At 35.3% G+C, this 21,558-nt stretch overlaps 1 protein-coding gene across 11 annotated transcripts in view; it reads right to left on the reverse strand.

Moving 5' to 3' along the window:
- Window positions 1-1,193: 1,193 nt before the first annotated feature.
- BRMS1L (BRMS1 like transcriptional repressor) overlaps window positions 1,194-21,558 on the reverse strand; it is a 33,165-nt gene continuing 12,800 nt past the window's right edge. For 7 of the 11 annotated variants that reach the window (XM_074365634.1, XM_045504313.2, XM_045504317.2 and 4 more), the window contains 7 exons: window positions 12,198-12,294; window positions 11,098-11,181; window positions 10,239-10,303; window positions 9,469-9,508; window positions 7,905-8,009; window positions 7,472-7,598; window positions 4,446-6,045 (listed from right to left, as the gene is read on the reverse strand). In XM_074365634.1, the coding sequence (XP_074221735.1) occupies window positions 5,928-6,045; window positions 7,472-7,598; window positions 7,905-8,009; window positions 9,469-9,508; window positions 10,239-10,303; window positions 11,098-11,181; window positions 12,198-12,294 (636 nt within the window). In that variant the 3' untranslated portion in view covers window positions 4,446-5,927. Of the gene's footprint in view, window positions 4,121-4,445; window positions 6,046-7,471; window positions 7,599-7,904; window positions 8,010-9,468; window positions 9,509-10,238; window positions 10,304-11,097; window positions 11,182-12,197; window positions 12,295-21,558 lie in introns of those variants that run through there. The other 4 variants (XM_010967046.3, XM_074365635.1, XM_074365636.1 and 1 more) reach the window with 3 other exon arrangements.

Below are 21,558 nucleotides of genomic sequence, written 5' to 3' on the forward strand. Positions count from 1 at the left end.
TCAGATCTTCCATATTAATAATTTCTAAACTGATCATTATTCCTGTGTCAGCATGGTATTTGAAGATATTTAAAATGTCATTATCATTTATCTTACTCAAAAAAATTAACTTGTTTATTTTGTGTATTTACACACTAATACACACAGTACCTGTTTATTTTAACGTTAATCTAGAAAGATCATAGAAATCCTATGCTTCCCACTCTAACTTTGGGTAAAACTCAATGTACCAATGACAATGTTTATTCCCTAGGAGAAAGAAATATGAAACAATCTAGTTCTGGATCTTTATATAAAAGATCAGTGAAGTAATTCATTTTTCAATATGAGTTAATACTTACTAATTTGCTATTTGTAAATTTTCTTTATTAAATTATCAGGCCATTCTTGATTAAAAATAGTCTAGAGGTTCTATTGATTATAAGTAGGTCATTGGGTAAAACACAAGCATACAAAGCTGTTTCAAGAATGTTGAGGATAAAATTGCGGAAGTAGGGGACAAAAGCCTACAACAGGGTTATTAAATTAATAGACAAATCAAACTGTTTACTACCACATCCCTTCAGAGCACCTTGATCTGTATGAAAAGTTCTGTCTCCTTTTGTTTAGTTTCACACTTTGTTTCTATAGGAACTCTAAAGCATATAATCCCTTGCAATGTTCCTAAGCCTTTTTACATGGCAAATTCTTTTCAGTCAGTAAACAGTAATAACAATATAATGCTTGTTTAGAACTTTCTCTTCTTCCTGAATATCCCTTAATTAGTCTGCAATAGAATTAAATACAACTGCAGTCTCACTATATGATTTTGAATAATTAGAAGAAAAAATACAAATTCCAAACTAAGCACCTCCGTCTTGTAGGAATTTACTGCCACCTTCAGGTTTTAATCAAAATACAATTGTAGTACAGCTTTTACATTTCCAGGAGACAGTCCCCTGGTGAATGCAGTTAAAATACTAACATTATTTTCTGGTTTGTGCTATCTAACTTAGATGGCAGTACAAGTGTCTTCCATGAAATGCCTTTCGTCGTGCCTTGTCTTTTATGATTCTTCTACAATGTAACTGAAAACGCCTACAGTGTTTATCAGTCGTTGTAACTATAATCATACACTGGGAGCTCCCAGAACACTGTCAGAATATACCTAAGTATCTTTTGGCTAAATCTAATGAGAAAGTCTTCAAGCAAAACAGTTTTTTGTTTTTTTATTGAAGTATAGTCAGTTTACGATGTTGTGTCAATTTCTGGTGTACAGCATAATGCTTCAGTCATACATACACATACATATATTCATTTTCATATTCTTATTATAGGCTACTACAAGATACTGAATATAGTTCCACATGCTATACAGTATAAAGTTGTCATCTATCTGTTTTATATATAGTAGCTAGTATCTGCAAATCCCAAACTCCCAATTTATCAAGCAAAACAGTTTTAAAGTTTCCATGGGTCAGTGCCCTGCAGCCAAAGGTCACCAGGAACACAGCAGTAGTGAACATGTTGGGTTTTCTGCTCACTGCAGTGAGGGAGCACACACGCCACAGGGAGCTGTGGGTGTCTGAGACTGAAGGTGTAAGAAAGGACTTATTGGATTTGGGCTTGTAATAGGAGATTTGAGGTTGGGTTCACAGACGTGGGGCTTTGCTCTGGATAGGATACTGTCAGGAAGCTGGGGCACTTCCATGGTTGGGCATCTCAATAAATCTTACTTATAAAGCAGTAGGAATGAAATAAGGCCAAAGCTGGCATTGATAAAGCAGAAGCAGCAGCCGTTCATATTAGCCAGGATGGGGATGGGGGTGGGGGTTGGATTTTGTGGTTGGCAGGCTGACCCTGGTTTTGTCTATACTTAGACAAGGTTACAAGGGGGAACAGGGTCTTGATTTTTTGTCTCCTTTCATCACGGACACAGAGTGGCCTTGTGTGATGCTGGTGTCTGCGAGGTTGTTTACGTTCAGCAGAACACCAGGGCGCAGCACTAAGGGCCAGGCCGTTCCCAGTGGCCAGGGACTGCTTTTCTCTTTCTCACACGAACATGTGCAATTCTCCCGATACCTTTTTATTCCTTGAATTGGTGGTGAAATCATAAAAGTTTATTATGATTTTTAAGATGGAAATCAATAGAATTTGAAGCCCTAGTGTTTGTGATAAATGTTGTAAGAGTCAGAAACCAGCTCCAAAAAAAAAAATTAGAAAAGGGGGTCTTTATTAGAAGGCCCATGTAACATGAGGAAGACTGGGGTGCAGGTGGATGTGGGTCAGCTGGAAGCAGGAAGTTAAATGTCAAGAACCACCTGTCCATCTCTCATGTCTCCAGCTTTCCATGTTGTCCTCCACAGGCCTATCTACCTGTATCCAGCACAATACCAGGAAGGGGCTACCTCACGAGAGGGCTGGTGACTACCTGAGGTTTCAACTAAACAAAGAAATTTTCTGATTCCAAGTTTGCTTTCACAGATTTTCCTAGAAGGAAAGAATATGTTTACCAGTTGACTTGAGGAGTCAGGTCTCCTTCTCAGTTATACTTCCCAAGTAAACAATTAAACTGACACTTGGCTGTCACTTCAATCCATTGTGAGTTGGTCGGTCTAACTTTCCCAGAGCTGTCAACATGGGGCATGTTATCAGTTTGCTAGGGCCGCCATAACAAACTATTACAGACTGGATGGCTTCAACAGGAGAAATTAATTTTCTTATGGTTCTGGAGGCCAGAAGTCCTGGATCGAGGAGTTGGCAGGTTGAGTTTCTTCTGAAGCCTCTCTCCTTGGCCTGCAGATCGTAGCCGTCCCAGTGTCTTTGCATGGTCTTTCCTGTGCGCACGTGTCTGCTGTCCAAATTTCTGGGTCCAAGTTTCCTCCTATCATGAGAACATCAGTCAGACTGGAGTAGGGCCCACCCCAACACTCATTTTAACTTCATCATTTCTTTAAAGGGCCTACCTCCAAATACATTCTGAGGTAATGGGAGTGATGGCTTTAACATATAAATTTGGGAGGAGGAGAGGGTACAGTTCAGCCCATAACAAGGCATGTGGATAAAGTGTAAGTTTCTGGGTCTGATGTTAAGGGCAAGACTCTGGGCCACAATGATCAATGAGGGAAGTTGTCCCAGTTAATGTCACCTGACACAGCAGGCCCATTTCCTGTAGTGCATCCATTAGGACAATGCAAGGAACATGCTTATTCCCTAACCCCATTCTGAGCGTTCATGTCCTTTTAAAAATATTTTCGATTTCCTTATCTTTAGCAATTAAAATAGTTTATATTCCAACTTGGCAAGAGATACATAAATCCTAACTGGTATATTCATTCATCCTACATGCATTTTCCTTATCTTATAAATTCATTCTAGTTCAGTTTTAGTGTACTGGACTTATTGAATCCAGAAACAAAATCAGAAATAACACACAACGGAGGGGTGGGGGGCCGGGGGAGGTATAGCTCAGCGGCAGAGCACATGCTTAGCATGCACAAGGTCCTGGGTTCAGTCCACAATACCCCCATTAAAATAAATAAAATAAACCAAATTACCTCCCCCTCCTCCTCCCAAACATAATAAATAAATAAGATTTCTTAAAAAAAAAAAACTGCACAAAAACAAAGAAATAACAGACGTCCCTGTACTTTTTAAATAATTATCAATTATTTAAGATTGTACATGATTCTGTCAGTGGTGTTTGAGTTCTGAGTAACACATATATCGAGACAACTTTTACAGAGGAAGGTTGCAATGAAAAGTCCTCAGTGTCCAGTGAGGAAAAGGGACAGAATGAGGACTGCACATTAGTGTTTGTTAATAATTATTAGTGATGAATTGGATTCGTGATGATTAAATTCTTTTAAAGGGAAATGGTGAGAAGGGATAGACTAAACAGGAGCTACTGGGAGCTGTGACGGAAAGGCCCACACACTGACCCCAAGACAGAGGCTGACCATAGACATAACAGCAGCAGCTGCTATATCGCATGCTGCAGGTCCTAACAATTCCCCTAAACCAAACCTTCCGGCCAGAAGTCTAATGGCAAACTGCCAATAATGAAATGTATTTTATAGTATTTTAATCAAAGACAAGTATAAGCTTACCTGAATCAGTATCCGTATTATGGAATAGTTACCTACGATATAAATATTGAGGTTTTAAAAGTAAATGTACTAAACCATAGTTTTTAAGATAAAGACTTTCTATTTAGAATTTCAGAACTTATACAGTATATTTTTATTAAGATAACATATATGCATATTTTAAATTAAGTGTAACTTAGATATCTTAAATATCTAAATACACCCCAAGAGAGGGTGAACTGTGGTACAGGGAAGCAGAAACATTTGTTCAACACTCCAACATTCCATGCCAATGCAAGTTGGCTCAAATCCTTCTTAGAAGTAGACAAGTTATAAATAATAAAAGAACTTATGTACAATAATTCAAGACACTACAAATGACACTCAACCACATCTTTTTATTATATACTAAATTTAAAAATACAAATCTGATTAAAAATGCTTATGAAACATTGTATACATTAAGTACTGTCAAATACTATTGGATTATGACACTATGTACATTTGCTAAGGTTAATTAGAAACAGAACAAAGTATGCAACTTTGATAACAAATTTCAGAAGTCAAATATTTTAACATTTGGCAACTGTGAAGTAGTGATCTGTACAGAAAGATGTTTGCAGAGGCAAAATAGTAAGAAAACAAACGGAATAATGCAGATATTACTGCCCTAAGTGTTAAAAAGTAGATCTCTTCCTCATCCTTGTCTCAATATAACAGAAATTAAAGTGCACAAGACCACCAGGAATACCTGATTTGGTTGTACCCTAATATATTCCACAGCCAACTGCGCTGCCATATTGAGGGCTTTGAGTCTTTGTACTGTTCCTGAGGTTTTAGAAGTTAATTTTGAATGTGACTAGGGGAAGAGAGGCCAATACTTTCTAAATTGCACCAAGTGGCCTTAAAGTGTAGAAACACCAAAGATAAAAATATTAATTTGGGAACAGATTCAAGGGGATCATCCCTGTCTATTTTGCCCTAGGAATAAAATTAGGATAAGAATCTAGTTTTACCTCTGGAAAATGCTTACTAAAAATCTGTTTCAAAAGATCAGACATATACAGCAAGCACCACAATACTGTCAGTTACGGTTCACCACTTATATCCTGCATCATAAACACCAGGCATGAATACCTGCCTTCTAAAGGTTCACAAGAAACATGGGTAGAAGCATGTTATTTCTTGACACGAGTTTTACTAATCAACATGAAGTGTAATTTGTAAAAATAGGTCACCACCATACAATCAAGGAGAGGAGAAGGAAAGCTGCTAGCCTACAAAAGTGCTCCTTTTAGCTTTCAAACGCAATAGCTTGATTTTTGGGTAAAACAAGATTGTAAAGTAAGGCCATCAGTTCTAAACAAGCTGACGATGCCACCTATATATACTCACGTATATATGCTGAAAGTTCAATTCTGATTTAACACTTATGTACTAATATAAACCATTTACAGGAAACATTTTATCAGGCTTATTTACAAATGCATGATCAATGACAGATACTGAAAATCAAGAAAACTGCAGATAAATGTAGCCATTTAGCAACATAGTTCACTAAAGAGAAGACAGATTTACATAAAAACCAAAGAACAAAGTTTAGTAAGAAACCCTTACCATATATACCTATTGGTCATTAGACCTAAAAGGCAAATAAATGTAATGATTATGATTAAACGTTTATTACTGTCTCTTTTAATAACATAACAACATGAGGTCTACTTAGAGTACTACCTACAAATACACAGTCTCTCAAGATTTGATGAGAATATTAAGTTACTGAATATGTTTTTTTATTCCCATGGCACATTATACTTGGTAACACTAATAAGGTAGATTTAGATAACACTTAAATCATGATTACGAATGTTTAATTGAATATTTTCCTTTCTGTAGCTGTGAAATGTAAAGCTTAGATTTGCTTCCATCAGGCCTCTTAAACCAAACTTCATCATGGTTAATTGTTGTAATTATGGCACTAAAAAGGAAAAAAAATGAATGAATGAATTACAACATGCCTCCTCCACTCATTTTAGAGCACTAGCTATAAAATCACAATAGCTGGACTACAACAGTAGATTCAGGTATGTTAACTGACATCTACAAGAATGCTGACTATCAGCAGGGCATGCTGTCAAAAATATCACATTCAGCAACACTTAAAAAACTCCCTTCTTGTCTTACTAATAGAGTTAGTAAAATTGACTAAAAGAACATTGACACTAACTCCATTCTGACCCCAACTCCAAAAGAAGAGAGTGGAGCTAAAACCACTCCATACATAGTATTACACATCCAACTCCTATCAGCCTTGGCTGTAGGAAATCTTTCAAATACCAATCCTAATTCGCAGTGTCAAGCACGTGTGGTACTTGTATGTTTGGGTTGGGTTTTTGTTTGGTTTTTTTTGACCCCTCTAATCTTTACATAGAAATCTTTCTAAAAATAGATTTGTGTTTAATCCTCTTTTATTCTATTTCATCTCCACATTTATACTAAGTAGTCACTAGTAAAATGTCTCAAAAGCAGGAAGATAAAGCAAAGAATCCAGGGGTATCATATATAACCTAGTAACTAATTCACTGAGCTAAGAGAAAAGTTCTATACACAGTGCTACTGGTATCCTATAAACTTAAAGATAAAATTACAATCCAATTAATACCACTGTATTTGGAAAATGAATATTCTATACTAAATGCAAACACTTTATTTATTACTGACACCTAGAAAAAGATTATTTTCTTACTATAGATTACTACTCTGAGAATTAAATCCTAAACTATGGAAGGAATTAAAGCAGTGAAGGGTATTAATATTTTCCAAAAGACATAGCAGATAAAACTTAGAAGGCCCCATAAATAATTACATACATTTTATTTAAGCCTAGATTGAGTTGTTTAAAAGACAACCCTCAGTTTTCATGTTATACTTTAATTACCACTACTCTAAGTTTTCATAATTTTCCATTCCTTTCCCACTCTAATTAATATAATTTTTTTTACCCAAAATAATGTAGTATACCAAAAAAGCTAAGGATTAATAGAGCCACACTGTGGAAGCACACTGTCAAGTACGTAACAGTCTGGTTTAAAGGTCATAATCATAGAATCGTAACAAAGTCATCTATGATAAGAAGGAACAAACGGGATCTCTTACCTGGCTAAGTAATTCCAACATTTCTATTTGTGTTAATGCTTGTGTCTGTGAACTTAATAAGTAACTGGTGTATAATATTAATATTGCTGTGCAAACATGCTAATCAAATCATATGCCAAGAGAAAAAAAAGAATCCACAAGCAATTAATAACGCATTATGAATGTACTGCAGAAGAAGAAAATATTTACTGACAACAATGCAGTAAACACTAATATTGAGCAGCAATGAAATGATAAAGGCTTTTTACCTTGTAGGACATTCATCTTTTTTGTCAATACATATTGTCTGTCCACGTATATACCATTCACCATCATAATATAATCTTCCCTCTTCAGATCTAGCACTGTGCAGGTGTTTTTCCAGTTTCACAGGTGCTAAAGGGATCAGTTCAAAAACTGTTATATTAATAAGACATTGTCAGAAGAACAAAACTGCAGAACACTAAGTATTAAAACCAATCCATGCACATATGTGAAAAAAACACTAAAAATACCTAAATCTAATAAAAATAAGAGAATTTAATTTCTTACTTTTTTACATACTTCATTAAGTTTATAATATAGCTAAATAATAAAGCTTAACAATATAGAATAAATCAATTAACTAAACAAGGGCAAAAAGGAGAAGCAGGTACATTACCAATCACTAGTGCCGATCTTAAGATTTAAAATATGAATTACCATATTTACACTGAAAGTTGTATTTTTCATATTTTCTCCCCTGCAGCTGATACTTCCAAAGGAGCAGAGTATAATATATTCCAAGAGTTAACCAGGCCTTTGATTCTAAAAAGGAAACGTCCCAAGTAGAACTTCCACTTTTAAACCCTAGAAATGGTTTGGCATTAATCAGATAACCTCATGCAGAGAAAAAAATGTTCTTTCTGGAAGCACCCCATCAAAAGCAAACCATAAAACAGGTACCTCTCCCTTATTACATCACCACCACCTCAGGAATGTCTTCCCCAACCACCCTACCCAGCCCTCAGTTAATCTTCATCACAGACTTATATTTTTCTCATAGCAATTACTATAATAGGTCATTATCTTGTTAATTATTTATTTACATATATATTATTCTGCTTCCCCCACGGAAGTTCCAGGAGGTCCGTCTCTTGCACCATTGTATCCCCAGAGCCTCAAAGAGTGCCTGGTATGTAGAAGGTGTTAATAATAATAAGTATTAACTCATTCATTCATTCGACAAATATCTTCTGAGCACTGTGACCAAAAGAAAGATGTTTCTGACCTTTGTGGAGCTTACAGTTCTGTCAGGAGACAGATAAACATGTAAACAATCAATAAAATGACAGACTGCGGTAAGTGCCACGAAGAAAACAGACAGGACACACGCTAAAGATAACAGGGTGCAGGAGGAGACCCACTCAACAGTGTAGAGATACTCTTAAAGGGCCCCATGACTCAAAAGGGTTCGGAATATACAGAAGTTAGGTTGTTACCCTTTCAGTTAATTCCGAAGGGAAGTAGTTTAGTACAATATTGCTAATTTCCTTACATCATATAAAGTTTAGAAGAATCTTTGGGTTAAATATAAAATAGAAATCGATCTCTTTTAGAAAACAGATTTATCTGTTGGAATGTGACTCCTTTTAGTATTTAAAACATGTTTTTTAAAAATTCTAGCTTCATTGTCTTTAGAAGGATTAGGAAATCTCATATATAGTGAAAGGAGGAAGAAATAGAGAAAGTTATCCTAGACAAGAATGCCCACGACTACTTTGGCAGTGATTTCAGACTTCCACAAACAACTGCAAAGGTATCATTTGCTATGGATTTTACTAAGGCATATCAGAATGTGTAAATCTTAGAGGTGCCTAAATTTTCTTGGTGAACTCCACAGCCACCACTCTGATCTCTCTCCTAGAAAACAGAGGCACAGAAGAAATGCTGCTCACGATTCCGGAGGATTCGTAGGCTTCCTGAAGGCAATCCATGGACTCTAAACACCACCCCCATAGAATTGCTGAGCCCATAAAAAAAAATTAAACACCTTTTAAATTACTGACATTATTAGCAATTGTAATGGAGCTGAAACACTGAAAGAAGAAATACATCCCATTCAGAAATCTTGAAACTTTTACATGAGGCAAAGACTCCAAGAGAATTCCTCCTAATTCTAGGGTTCACTGATGAAGTGAAACCACTGATGGGGAGCTCTTTCGTATGCTGATGACCTAACAAGTCTCCATAGAGGAGATTTCTAAATTCAGACTAAATGACTTACGTTCTGTTTTCACCCTGTGTGGACCCAGGGTAGCCATCGCCTTAATAAAAAATTTAAAAAAAAAAGGGGGAGAAGAAAGATGTCTGAGTTCAAAGGCAAAGTATATTTTGGAATCTACTTAATATATTCAACAGTACTGATAAGCTTAATAATAAACACAGAGAAATACAATCTGCAGCTGCTTGAATAAATTGGTAATGTCTAAGACCACAGAGAATACATAAAAAGAATAACAATTTCTCCCTAAGGTGTTATCAATACCTGAAATAATCTCTAATTCTCAACTAAGAAGCTTCTGAAGATGGAAAAATTTAATAGGAAGACAAGTCTCCACTTTCAAACAAGCACAGAAAATCCTTTAAGTCTTGAATGTTTAATAACAGAATGCAAGATATATAATAAAGGTTCAACTATTCACTTTCGTTCATTCAGCAAACATTTACTGAGTGCCTTCTGTGAGCCAGTACCAGGCTAAGAACTAAGCACCAAATGGAAATTTGTTATCATTTGGGGCAATCCGAATAATTTTCTGTACTTTTGCAGAAATTATTAATTACACTATCGCAGGAAAAAATAGTCAAACACCTAACATGTCTCTTAAAATTCTCTCATAATCCATTGTTATCTGTATTTGTATTAACTGCCTTAGAGAGACTGTGCAAAGTAAGCATATTAACAATAACCATATTTTGATGTATTAGTGAAAAATTATAGAATCTTAAAAAGGAAACTATGAAAAATACTTGTATTCCATTACTCTTTAATCATACCTTCCTGATTGTTGTCCAGTCTTCAAGAATATCAAGATCTTGCAGCATATAAACTATATATGGACGTTGAAAAGTCAAGGCCAATTTAGTTGTAGGAATTTCACATTTAGAATTATATTTCCAAACTTCTGATTTTCAGAGAATGGAACAATGACTTCTGAACATAACCCTGCAACATGCTGAATTCTGACTTCAAATTATTCTTCAGGAACCTTAGTACCAGGATACATACATTTGAGAATTTCAGATGCTATAACCATTTTCTCTTAATCCTGTGGTAACATTGATAGTAAGATAAACCACCAACCTAATCATTATTTTGAGGGTGAGGGGGAAGGTAGGGGTCCAGGGAGAGTATCATAGGGAATGCCAAGATTGAATGCACATATTAATTTAATATAAAGACACTCCAATTTGAGAAACAGTAAAAACGTTAAAAATATATATGTGAGAGTGGGGAGGGCTTTGTGCGAACTCTGTATTTTCTGCTCAATTCTGCTGTGAACCTGAAACTGCTCTAAAAGAATAAAATCTATTAAAAAAAAAAGTACATATGACAATTTAGCAATCACACTATACAATAAACAGCTATTTCATATCGAAGCCCTCATGAACTATAAAGCCATATTAATCTTCAAAACTGAGATTGTGACTAAATTTCTACTCCTCCCCTACCCCTCTTAATCTCTACTATATTCTTCTGCCTTCAATCAGTTCCATAAATCATCTTTTGCTTATTACAGGATCATGCAAATAAAGACAATGTATACTAATAAAAGTTACAAAGATATGCACAACTCAAAAATGTACATTAAAACAAAACAACCCAAAAAACCCCAGAAAATTTGGGAAAGGATATCTGAAACAACAACCGGCTTCTTTTTGTCAGGACTGAAAGGATCCTTCCTCTTTTTTCTTGACTGAAGCTCATCATTCCACAGCTCTGGCAAGGAAATAAAAATTAAGTATTACAGATTTCTAGATATTAAAGGAGGGTAAAAAGACTACATAATTTCATGGTAGCAAAACTTCATTGGTGGCTATGTTTATATACTGTATATGCATGACTATATATATTTCAAGAGCAGCTATATATTTATGAATTTTCCTCTGCCTTTATCAGAGTAAAAATCAACTTGGGACTTAATGACTCATAACTGATGAACATATGTCAGGTACATTGTTAAATATACATCATATGAATTGTCTCAACTAACCCTTAAAGCTACCTCTACATTCTCATTACTTCAATTACATGAGGAGACTGATTTAAGAAAAGCTGAAGTGACTGTCACCCGTGGTTACCCGACTAGTAAGTAATGGAGCAGTGGCATTAGAGCTCAGCTTGTCCACTCTGCCTACTCCATACTGGAGAAACAGAATTTATAACAAGGAAAATAATACATATGCAAGAACCACAGGATAACCCAGTAAATCTTCCATCCAATGTACAAAGCCTTTCCACGGTACCTCTGAAAAAGCCAGTTTCACTTTGGACTGATCTAAGAATTAATCAGTATTTCTTTTCATTGAGACAAGAATCTTCCTCCCTGTAATGTCCATCCATTTGTCCTAGTCTGTGTGGTACCAAACAGAAAAGGTTTCAGTTCCTTCTTCCACATGGTAATCTTTCCAGACTTAGAGGAAAGAACATATACTATAGCTGTCTTCCAATTCTATTCTTATAACAATAGCTCATTATTCTTGTAGTTTCCTATTCTTCTGCCTATAGTTCCTGTCACACTTCTATTTTGTTCTTTTTCATTTCCTACGTCTTTCTGAAGTGTGAGTTCAAATCACAAAGCAACAATCACAATCAGAGCAAATTCTTCAGCAGTCCCCCCCACCCCAGTTAGGGCACTTCATTTACATTAACACTTGCATAGGGGACGAGACATTACAAGACGGCAGTAAACTAAAGGCGAGGTGTCACAAACACCAGTCACAGCACCCCGTCACCTGAGGTAATGTCGATGCTGTGCCTGTCTTCTTCAAGCCTTCTGATCTTCTCCTCTAGTTCACTCTGGACTGTATCATATAACAAAAGCTTTTCACTCTGGAAAAAAAAAATAGATTACACCTAAGTAGAAAGAAAAAATTGGTCTATGGTAACTAAGAGTACCAAATAACTCACTCTAAAAGTACTTTAACACATGGTGCTTTTGTTTAATTTCAACTTAAAAATTTTAAAGATAACATATCAAATATATGAATGAACTAGAAATACAGAATCTAGATACAGACAGAACTACATACAATTAAATTGTTTTAAGAACATCTAAATTTATATGTACTAAAGAGATGAAAATTTACTTTATTAAAAAAAAAACTCACAGTAAGCTCCCATGGCTCCTTTTATTTATTTTTTTGTAGCTTTATTTTTTTTCCTTCTGCTGGAGGTACTGGGAATCAAACACAAGACCTCATGCATACTAAGCATGCCCTCCACCACTGAGCTATAGCTCCCCTCCACCCCTGTGGCCCCTTTTAAATAAAAGCAGGTCCCACCTGTCACCATAAGTGCAGAGACTGTCCTATAAAGTGTATCATTATAAAATGGATCATTTTTTCTCATCAGAACAATAATCAGGCCTTTATTCCTCATTAATATCTCAGATACATTAAAACAAACTAATATATCATCAAAAGAAAAATTCAGGTATAACTTTTATTATCATAATTCAGTTATAGCCAAAAATCATAATATTACAGACTAATTATATCCAACTCTTTCAACAAAACTATAGAAAGATTGAGTGACTTGCTAAAAAAATGACTGTTTACTAGCAAATTAGAAAAGAACCCAGGTCTAGTGGTTCTATCCCACTGTTTTTTAAATTATAAAACACTGTACCTCTTATTTTAAAAGCCATAAAATTACACAGCAGTATAATTATAGATTTATTTTATAAAAATCTATGACAGATTCCCACCCACCCACCACATGCTTATCTCTGGTCAGAATATTAGCCTATTGGGATACAGCTAGATATGACTATCTCAGGGAGGCTATTAGAATACAGTTAGGTATGATTTCTTGTGGAAGGTACAAGCCATGCCCATTTTCAGCATTCCCAGCATCAATCATGAAGTCCTCTCTTTTGGGTTTGACTTCGAGTCTACACATGCTTGAAGGATCTCCTGAGTTGCAGAGAAAAGATGGCTTTTGTTAACTTGAGGCAATCCAGAAGCCAGAGAGAAAGCAAAGCTAAAGACGACTAAAACCAGGTCTCATGTGAAAAATTACACCGTTGCACGCTACTCTTTATGCTAACTTCCTTTTACTTATTCCCCTGCCTTTGGTAAAGTCTTACAGAATATTGTAGCCTTATCCACACTGTACACAAGAATTGGGAAATGTTACACAGCAGAGAAAACGGGAGAACAGGCTGCAGCCACGGTCAAGATCGTGTGACAGCTATGAACACAGCCACAGTCTCCAACCAAAGATGACTCTGGATACAGAGCAAGAATGAGATAAAGTTTTGCTATTAAGAATATAAAAATGTAACTGGTGCCTTCTCTTTCTATTGATAAATTTGCCCTAAGCCAAGCAGAAATTCTAAAATAAATCTACCATTCTTGATAATTAAAAAAAAGAAAGAAAGATCACCACAATGAAATGTGGACTGAAATGTCTGAAGCTTTGAAAGTGCCTCTAAAGATATTATAGGTGTACTTTAAAGTAGACAAATGGAAGTGCCTTCAGTCTACTCTCATTCTTACTTCATTTTTCTTCTCTCCCTTATCCCCAACCCCTAACAGCCTTCCCCGAGAAGGAAAGAAAGTCATAATGAAGCAGCTAGAAGACACATGGAAAAGAAAGAGGCCTCCAAGCTCCCTTGCTGTGGTGCCTGAAGAGGTTTCTATAGTCAATTGATAATTTAGATTTTTTAAAGTCCTACTAGTTACACTTTATCCCACGCCCCTCCAATCACCCCACCTATGCTTAGTGAACCTGCTCACTGAGCCCTCTCCCAGGCTGACATCTATGCTGGTTCTCCTCAAGGCAACTTCAAGGAGCTCCAGGAAAGCGGCTCCAAGGTTCCACGTTTGTCCTGGTGTCCCTCTGGCCTGTGTTCAGAACAAACTCCCCTTTGGCAGTTCCCTGACTTAGGCACCTCACGGCTTCCAACTTCCCTCAGGACTGGAGTCCTGGGAGATTTTAAAGGACTAACATCACCAGAGAGTAAAACATATTAAAAAGCTAGAATCGTTTTTTTTTTTAAAGTGTGCTGCACTGGACTAAAAAGATAAGCAGAATAAAATTTAAAAGCCAAGAAAGACCCTGGTTATTGAAAATTTTATGTAAAAGGTGACTTTTCAAATCATTTGGAAATCTGATGACAATAATAACAACAGAAAAATGAGTTTAACTGTATAGAGAAAAAACTCATGTTCTTTACCTCATGTTATACAAAAACATTAATGGACTAAAAAGTTAAACTCATAAAAGGAAATCTAAAAGAGCTAAAGGAAGGATGGTGACTCTTTGATGCTGGGATGAAGGAAGCCTTTCAAAGCACAAAAATTAGAAGGGTTTAATCCATTTTAAAAGATTAGTTATGCGTATAAAAATTAAAAATACATTAAAAAGCAATCAAAAGTAAAAGAAAGGCAATACAAATATTTGCAACATGATAAAGGCTTAGTAATCATTAGATGTCATTAAACAAGCATGGATAAATCAGTAAGAAAAATCTAAATACTGTCCATACTCACTGCCAAAAATAGGCCAAAAAGAGAGATAGAGAGAAAAAGAAAACACAAATGCAAATTAAAATGTACATTATGTGATATTACTTTTCACCTGCAAAGTTATTCTTTTTTTTAACTATAATAAACAATGTCTACTGATGCTGAGAATATAAACCAACAGCACTTTAGAAAGTAATTTAGAAACAAGTATTAAGGACCTTAATGACTGTATCCTTTGATCCAGTAATTACACTTAGGATTCCATCCTAAGGAAATAACAACCTCAGCTAAAATTGTATGTAAAAGGATGCTCACAATAGCCATACGTGCAATGCATAAAATGAGGAACAAAGTAAAATCCAAAAATAGAGTATTGCCTACATAAATTATTGTACATCCATACACTAACAATTCAGAATTCACAAAGTAGGGAAAAACTTCTAGGATAAGATTTCAAATTAACCCAGATCATAAACTCTTTCTTCCCCTAAAACATAATGAAATACACACAAAAAATGTGCAAAATAAATCAACAAACCACACTTGCAGTTATCAAACAAAGGAAGGGGCACCATTGTCATGCCATAATATCTGAACACATTAACTAAACTGAGACAGAACCCCAAATCTGCACTATGTACATTACACACAAGTGTGTGCTTTGTAAAAAAAGAATGTCAGGGAGGGGGGAGTATTCTGAAAAGTCATACTTCCAAATCTAGGAAGAAATGAAGGAGGGTCTGGATGGGCCGTCTAGGCAAAGTACATAGAAAACCCTAGAGAGAGAAAGCCCTCCTTATCGTGCTAGGCTCGCCAGTGAGAAGAAAACTTCCAGAGGTCAGCAGCTGACAAGCTCTGCACACAGGCAGATTTTACTGACTCACTCTGAAATAGGAATGATGGCCAAAGGTGCCTAGTTATTTGCAAAAAGCATCAAAACAAAAGGCATAGAGAAAAACAAATAAAAATAAGTATAAGGAAACAGAGACAAGTGAAGACACAGAAAAAAATTTCAAAGCAACTACTCTATTTAATATCCACAGAGGCAAGAGATTATATCCATGAGAAAAGAACAGGAGTTATAAAAAAACATAAAAAATGAGCAATCACAGGACATTAGAGCTCTTGGAAATTAAATGTAAAATTAAAATAAAATATTCAGTAGAAGGATTAAAGAGAAATTTGAATATGCTCTTAAAAAGTACAAAATAAGAATGAAAGGAGGGAGGGACGGAGGGAGGGAAGAATATTTAGGGAGGGGAACCTCGATGAAAGCATTCAAAAGGTACAAACTTCCAGTTGTAAGATAAGGAAGTACTGAGGATGTAATGCAATGTACAACATTATTAATATAATTAACACTCTTGTATGTTATATATGAAAGTTGTTAAGGGAGTAAACCCTAACAGTTATCACAAGGAAAAAAATTTTTTTCTGTTTCTTTAATTTTGTAGCTATATGAGATGATGGCTATGTACTAAACTTAATGATTATGACATGATGCACGTAAACCATTATGCTGTACACCTTAAACTTATACAGCACTATATATCAATTATACCTCAATAAAATTGAAAGAAAAAATGTTTTAAATTTTAAAAATAAATTTTAAAAGAACACAAAATGATCCTAAAAAAAAGATTAAGAGCCATAAGGAAATGTCCATGAAATGCTGCTTATAAAGAAGTTAGGATACAAAATACTATATACAGAGTCATACCAAGTATGTGAAAAACAGTTCTACAAACCTCTGCACACTTATTAACAGTGATTACCTCTGCTTAGTAGATCATGGTTGCTTTTATTTCCTTCTTTAGACTTATTTCTCAAGTTTTCTCAATTGATACTTTTTAATGTTATAATCAGGAAAAAAAAAATTAAATGACTAGACAACCAAAGATCAGAGCTGTGAAGCTCTCTCACCAGTCTTCTCAAGAACTGGAATCTGAACCCCAGGGGCCTGACTGAGGCCTCGCTACTGCCTGCTGTCACATCTTAATACTCATTTCCAGCTCTGTGGGAAGGCTTAACTGAGATAACCTAAATAAAGCATCTCCACCCATCTCAGTGTCTGGCACACTGTTGTACTCTATAAAATTGATTTCCTTCCTTAATTTGATACAAACTATCTGCTGCCTTGATTGTCTCTGTGGTTTCTGGCACTCTCTGTGTGCACACCTGTGTGAACCTGTCTAGCGTCTGGTCGTGGCCCCTCCTTTCTATCTGCCACTAGTCAAACCTTTACTCTGACAACTGGCAGTGTGTCTTCCTTCTTCCCACTTCCCTGGCCTCTCAGGTTATTTCTATATGAGTCAAATGCAGATCTAAGGAATAAGCAGATACAAAGCCCAGAATAACAAAGTTCAGACTGAATGGTAAACCACATGAGTAACTAGAAAGATCAAAGGATTTCAGTCCTGGTTCTGTTTAATTATGTGACCACCCCCAAGCCCCAAGCAAATTACTTAACCTCTCTGAGCCTCAGTTAACTCATTCATAAAATCAAGATAATTCCTATTCTATAAAATTGTCGTAAGGGTTAAAATGAGAGCATGAACATAAAACATGTAACACTCTAAATATAAGTTCCCTTTCACTGTTTATTTCCTATCTAAAATGCCCCTGAATGGGTGAAGTATCTTCAGATTAAGTATATAATTAAACAGATTATTTATAACATTAATTATATATTAAACATACAAAACATCAAGCCATTTAACTCGACCAGAAGAAATTTAGGTAAATATTTAGCATCTCTATGGAGGAAGGAGAACTTTCAAAGTTGAAAACTTTTGGACGAGAAAGAATATTCATATAATTGTCTGTAACTGTAAAAACAGTACTTGAAGATATCTTGTTGACTTTTATTTATGGCAATATAGTGGACTACTTATCCACAAAACAAAACAAAACAAAATAAAACTCCCAACACACTTAGACAGATATTCTAGATAAAATACCAAACATCTTTGTATTGAGATCATCTCTTGAGAAAATAAGAGATATACCTAAGGACCAAAAATAAAGAAGGAGCTAGAAACCAGCATGCTAACCTGATGTTGAAGCTGTGGTTTTCTTGAGGGTATTTGCTGGTTACTGAATGGAGAGGCACAGTTTTTAGTGGCAATGTGGTTAAAACAGAAGGTTCGTGGGGGGAACTGGGATCCTTGCACAACCCTGGAGGGTTACCATCTTCAGTGAAAAGGCAGACCAGAAACAATCCACCTGAGGGAAAGCTATCTGTCTCAGCCTAGGCAATAAGTGAGAAAAAGTTTCCCCTGAAAACATGTCATCTCAAGCCTCATCTCTACATATTTGAGATTCAAATACAGACCCTGCATCTTTCAGAAAATCCCAAGACAAAAGCGAAAGCAGTCATGTGCTGGTGGCACAGCAGGATGTCTGGCTGAAACAACTCAGCCGAAATAAAAGCAGATACTATCTGAAGAGCTACATCCTCTGTCCAAGGCTCACAGAATTCCTACCAAGAAAGCCTCCAGAATCATGAAATAGGGAAATAAGCTGTGAGGTTTGGCAGAAATGAAAAAAAGCAGAATTAGGCTCTGAAGAACATCGGACACTAATTTATTGAATAAAAAATATGAATTAATTATTAAGTGATATGAAAGACAGAATGAGGACTTACATTTGACTAATTAGAGTTCCAGAAGACAGAAGTAGAGAAAATAGAAGAAGAAGAGATACCAGAAAAGATAACAGCTGAGAAATTTCCAGAATTAATAGAAAACATATTCTGAGATTCAGAAAGCACAAATCCAAATCAGGAGAGAAAAATAATCTCTGTGGAGACACAAAGTAGAAAAACTGAAGACCAATAAGGAAAAGAGCTTACAATAGCCAGTGAGGAGAAGAAAAAGTTACCTACAAATGACTATAGACTTCTAGCACAGACTGAGGAAAGTTAGATCCTAAAAACATTAAGAGGAAATACTTGTTATGTTACAATGTTATATCCCCCTAAACCAGATATTCCAGTTCCAGAATTTTTACAAATAGAACTATTTTTGAACAAATAAAAGCTGAGCTTTCCATTAAGAGACTCTCAGTGAAGAAATGCCTAGGATGTTCTTCAAGAAGCGAAAAATACACCTGCAAGGGAGGGCTGCAACTCAAAGCCAGTGAACAAGAAACTAGTAAAAGTGGATTAACCTAAAAAGAACCAAATCTACAAGATCAAAATAATGTCTCATCTGAAGTATAAAAAACAACATGGAACTAAAATAGTGAACACATCTAACTTCCAATTTGGGAGGGAGTAACTGGAGTTAGAGTTCTAAGGTCCTTCATAGGAGTTCCAAGGATGAGGACAGAGTTATTAATATTTAGATTCTACTAATGTAGGCATGCATGCTGAAAATTTAAGGTAATCATTAAAACACAGAAATGTACGATATAGGGGTAATCAATAAAATAAAAATTAATATGATGTAATTGCAAAACCCAGTAAATCCCACATACCTCCCAAAAAGGTCAGGAATGAATAAAAAAGGATAAAGCAAAACACTGAAAACACAAAATAGGTTGGAATTAAATATCAAAATAATCACCATCAATATAATTGTACTAAATTTACCAGTTAAAACACAGCGATTGTTAAAACAGATTTTATTTTAAATCAAGGCATATGCTATTTACAAGTAATACACCTAAAATATGAGGCCAGAAAAAAAGTTGGGAGGGAAAAAAGGATGAAAAAAACCTTTTATCAGGCAAACACCAGACCAAATAAAACTAGGGTAGCTGTTTCAATTATCAGAAGAAATAGATTTTAAGGCAAAAATCACTGTTACAGAAATAGAAGTGTATAAAAAAAGGAAAAATACTATATTTACTAAAAATATAAAAATTCTAAAATGTGTGAGTCTGATATTATAGCCTCAATATAAAGCAAAAACTGATAGAAATGCAAGGAGACATGGTAAACTAAAAATCCCATTTACAAAAGCATCAAAAATAATAGAATACTTAGGAACAAACTAAAGTGAAAGACTTATATACTGACAACTATAAAATGTTGGTGAAAGAAATTAAGGAAAACACAAATGGAAAGAGAGCCCATGTTCATGAATTGGAAGACTTAATATTGTTAAAATGTCCATACTACCCAAAGCAATCCACAAATTCAATGTAATTTCTAACAGAACTCCAATGACTTTTTTTTTTACAGAAATTTTTAAAAACTCTAAAATTCATATGGAAACACAAAGGACCCCAAAGAGCCAAAACAATCTAGAGAAAGAAGAACAAAGCTAGAGGCCTCACATTTCCTAATTTTAAAACATATTATAAAGCTACAGTAATTACAACAATATGGTATGAGCATAAACATTTAGACCAATGGAACGGAATACACAGACCTGAAATAAACCCATGCCTATGTGGTCAGCTGATCATCGACAAAGGTGCCAAGAATACATAATAGGGAAAGAATAGATCTTCAACAAACGGTTTTGGGAGAACTGGAAAGCCACATGCAAAAGACTAAAATTTGACCCTTATCTTACATCATACACAAAAATCAATGCAAAGTTGGTTAAGCATTTAAATGCAAGACCTGAAACTGTAAAATTACTAGAAGAAAATACAGAAGATAAGTTTTGTCACATTAGTCTTGGGAATGATTTCCTGGATATGACACCAAAGGCACAGACAGAAAAACCCAAAAAGAGGGGAGGGGATAGCTCAGTGGTAGAGTGCATGCCTAGCATGCACGAGGTCCTGGGTTCAATCCCCAGTCACTCCACTAAAAGTAGTAAATAAATAGATGAACCTGATTACCTCCCCGCTCCAAAAAAAAACCCAAAAAGGTAAGTGGCATTATATCAAAATAAAAGGTTTCTGCATATCAAAGGAACAACTAGAGTAAAAAGGCACACTACCAGAATGGGAGAAAATATTTACAAACCATACATGTGATAAGGGGTTAATATCCTCCTGTTAAGGAGTTATATAAAATATATAAGGAACTCAATTAAAAAATGGACAGAAGACTTGAATAGACATTTCTCCAAAAAAGACATACAGATGGCTGACAGGTACATGGAAAGATGCTCACCATCACTAATCATAAGAAAAATGCAAATTAAAATTACAATGAGATATCACTTAACACCTGTTAGGATGGCTATTATCAAAAAACAAAAGATAGTAACTGTTGGTGAGGATATGGAGAAATTGGAACCCTTGAGCATAGTTCTTGGGAATGTAAAATGGTGTGGTTACTGTGAAAAACAGAATGGAGGTAATGGATGTTCCTCAAAAATATTTATAATAGTATTATCATATGATCCAGCAATCCTACTTCTGAGTAAATACCCAAAAGAACTGAAATCAGGATCTCAAAAAGATATCTGCACTCCTTTGTTCATTGCAGAATTATTCACAATAGCCAACAAGTGCAACAACAACCTAAATATACACTGAAGGATGGATGGACAAGGAAATATGATATATACACACAATTTTAAAAAAGAAGTAAATCCTGCCGTATCACAGCATGGATATACCTTGAGAATATTATGCTAAGTGAAATAAGCCAGTCACGTAAGGACAAATATTGCATACCAAATTGATGAGGTATATAAACTAGTCAAACACACAG

Source organism: Camelus bactrianus, chromosome 6 (assembly GCF_048773025.1).
Source record: "Camelus bactrianus isolate YW-2024 breed Bactrian camel chromosome 6, ASM4877302v1, whole genome shotgun sequence".
NCBI lineage: Eukaryota > Metazoa > Chordata > Mammalia > Artiodactyla > Camelidae > Camelus > Camelus bactrianus.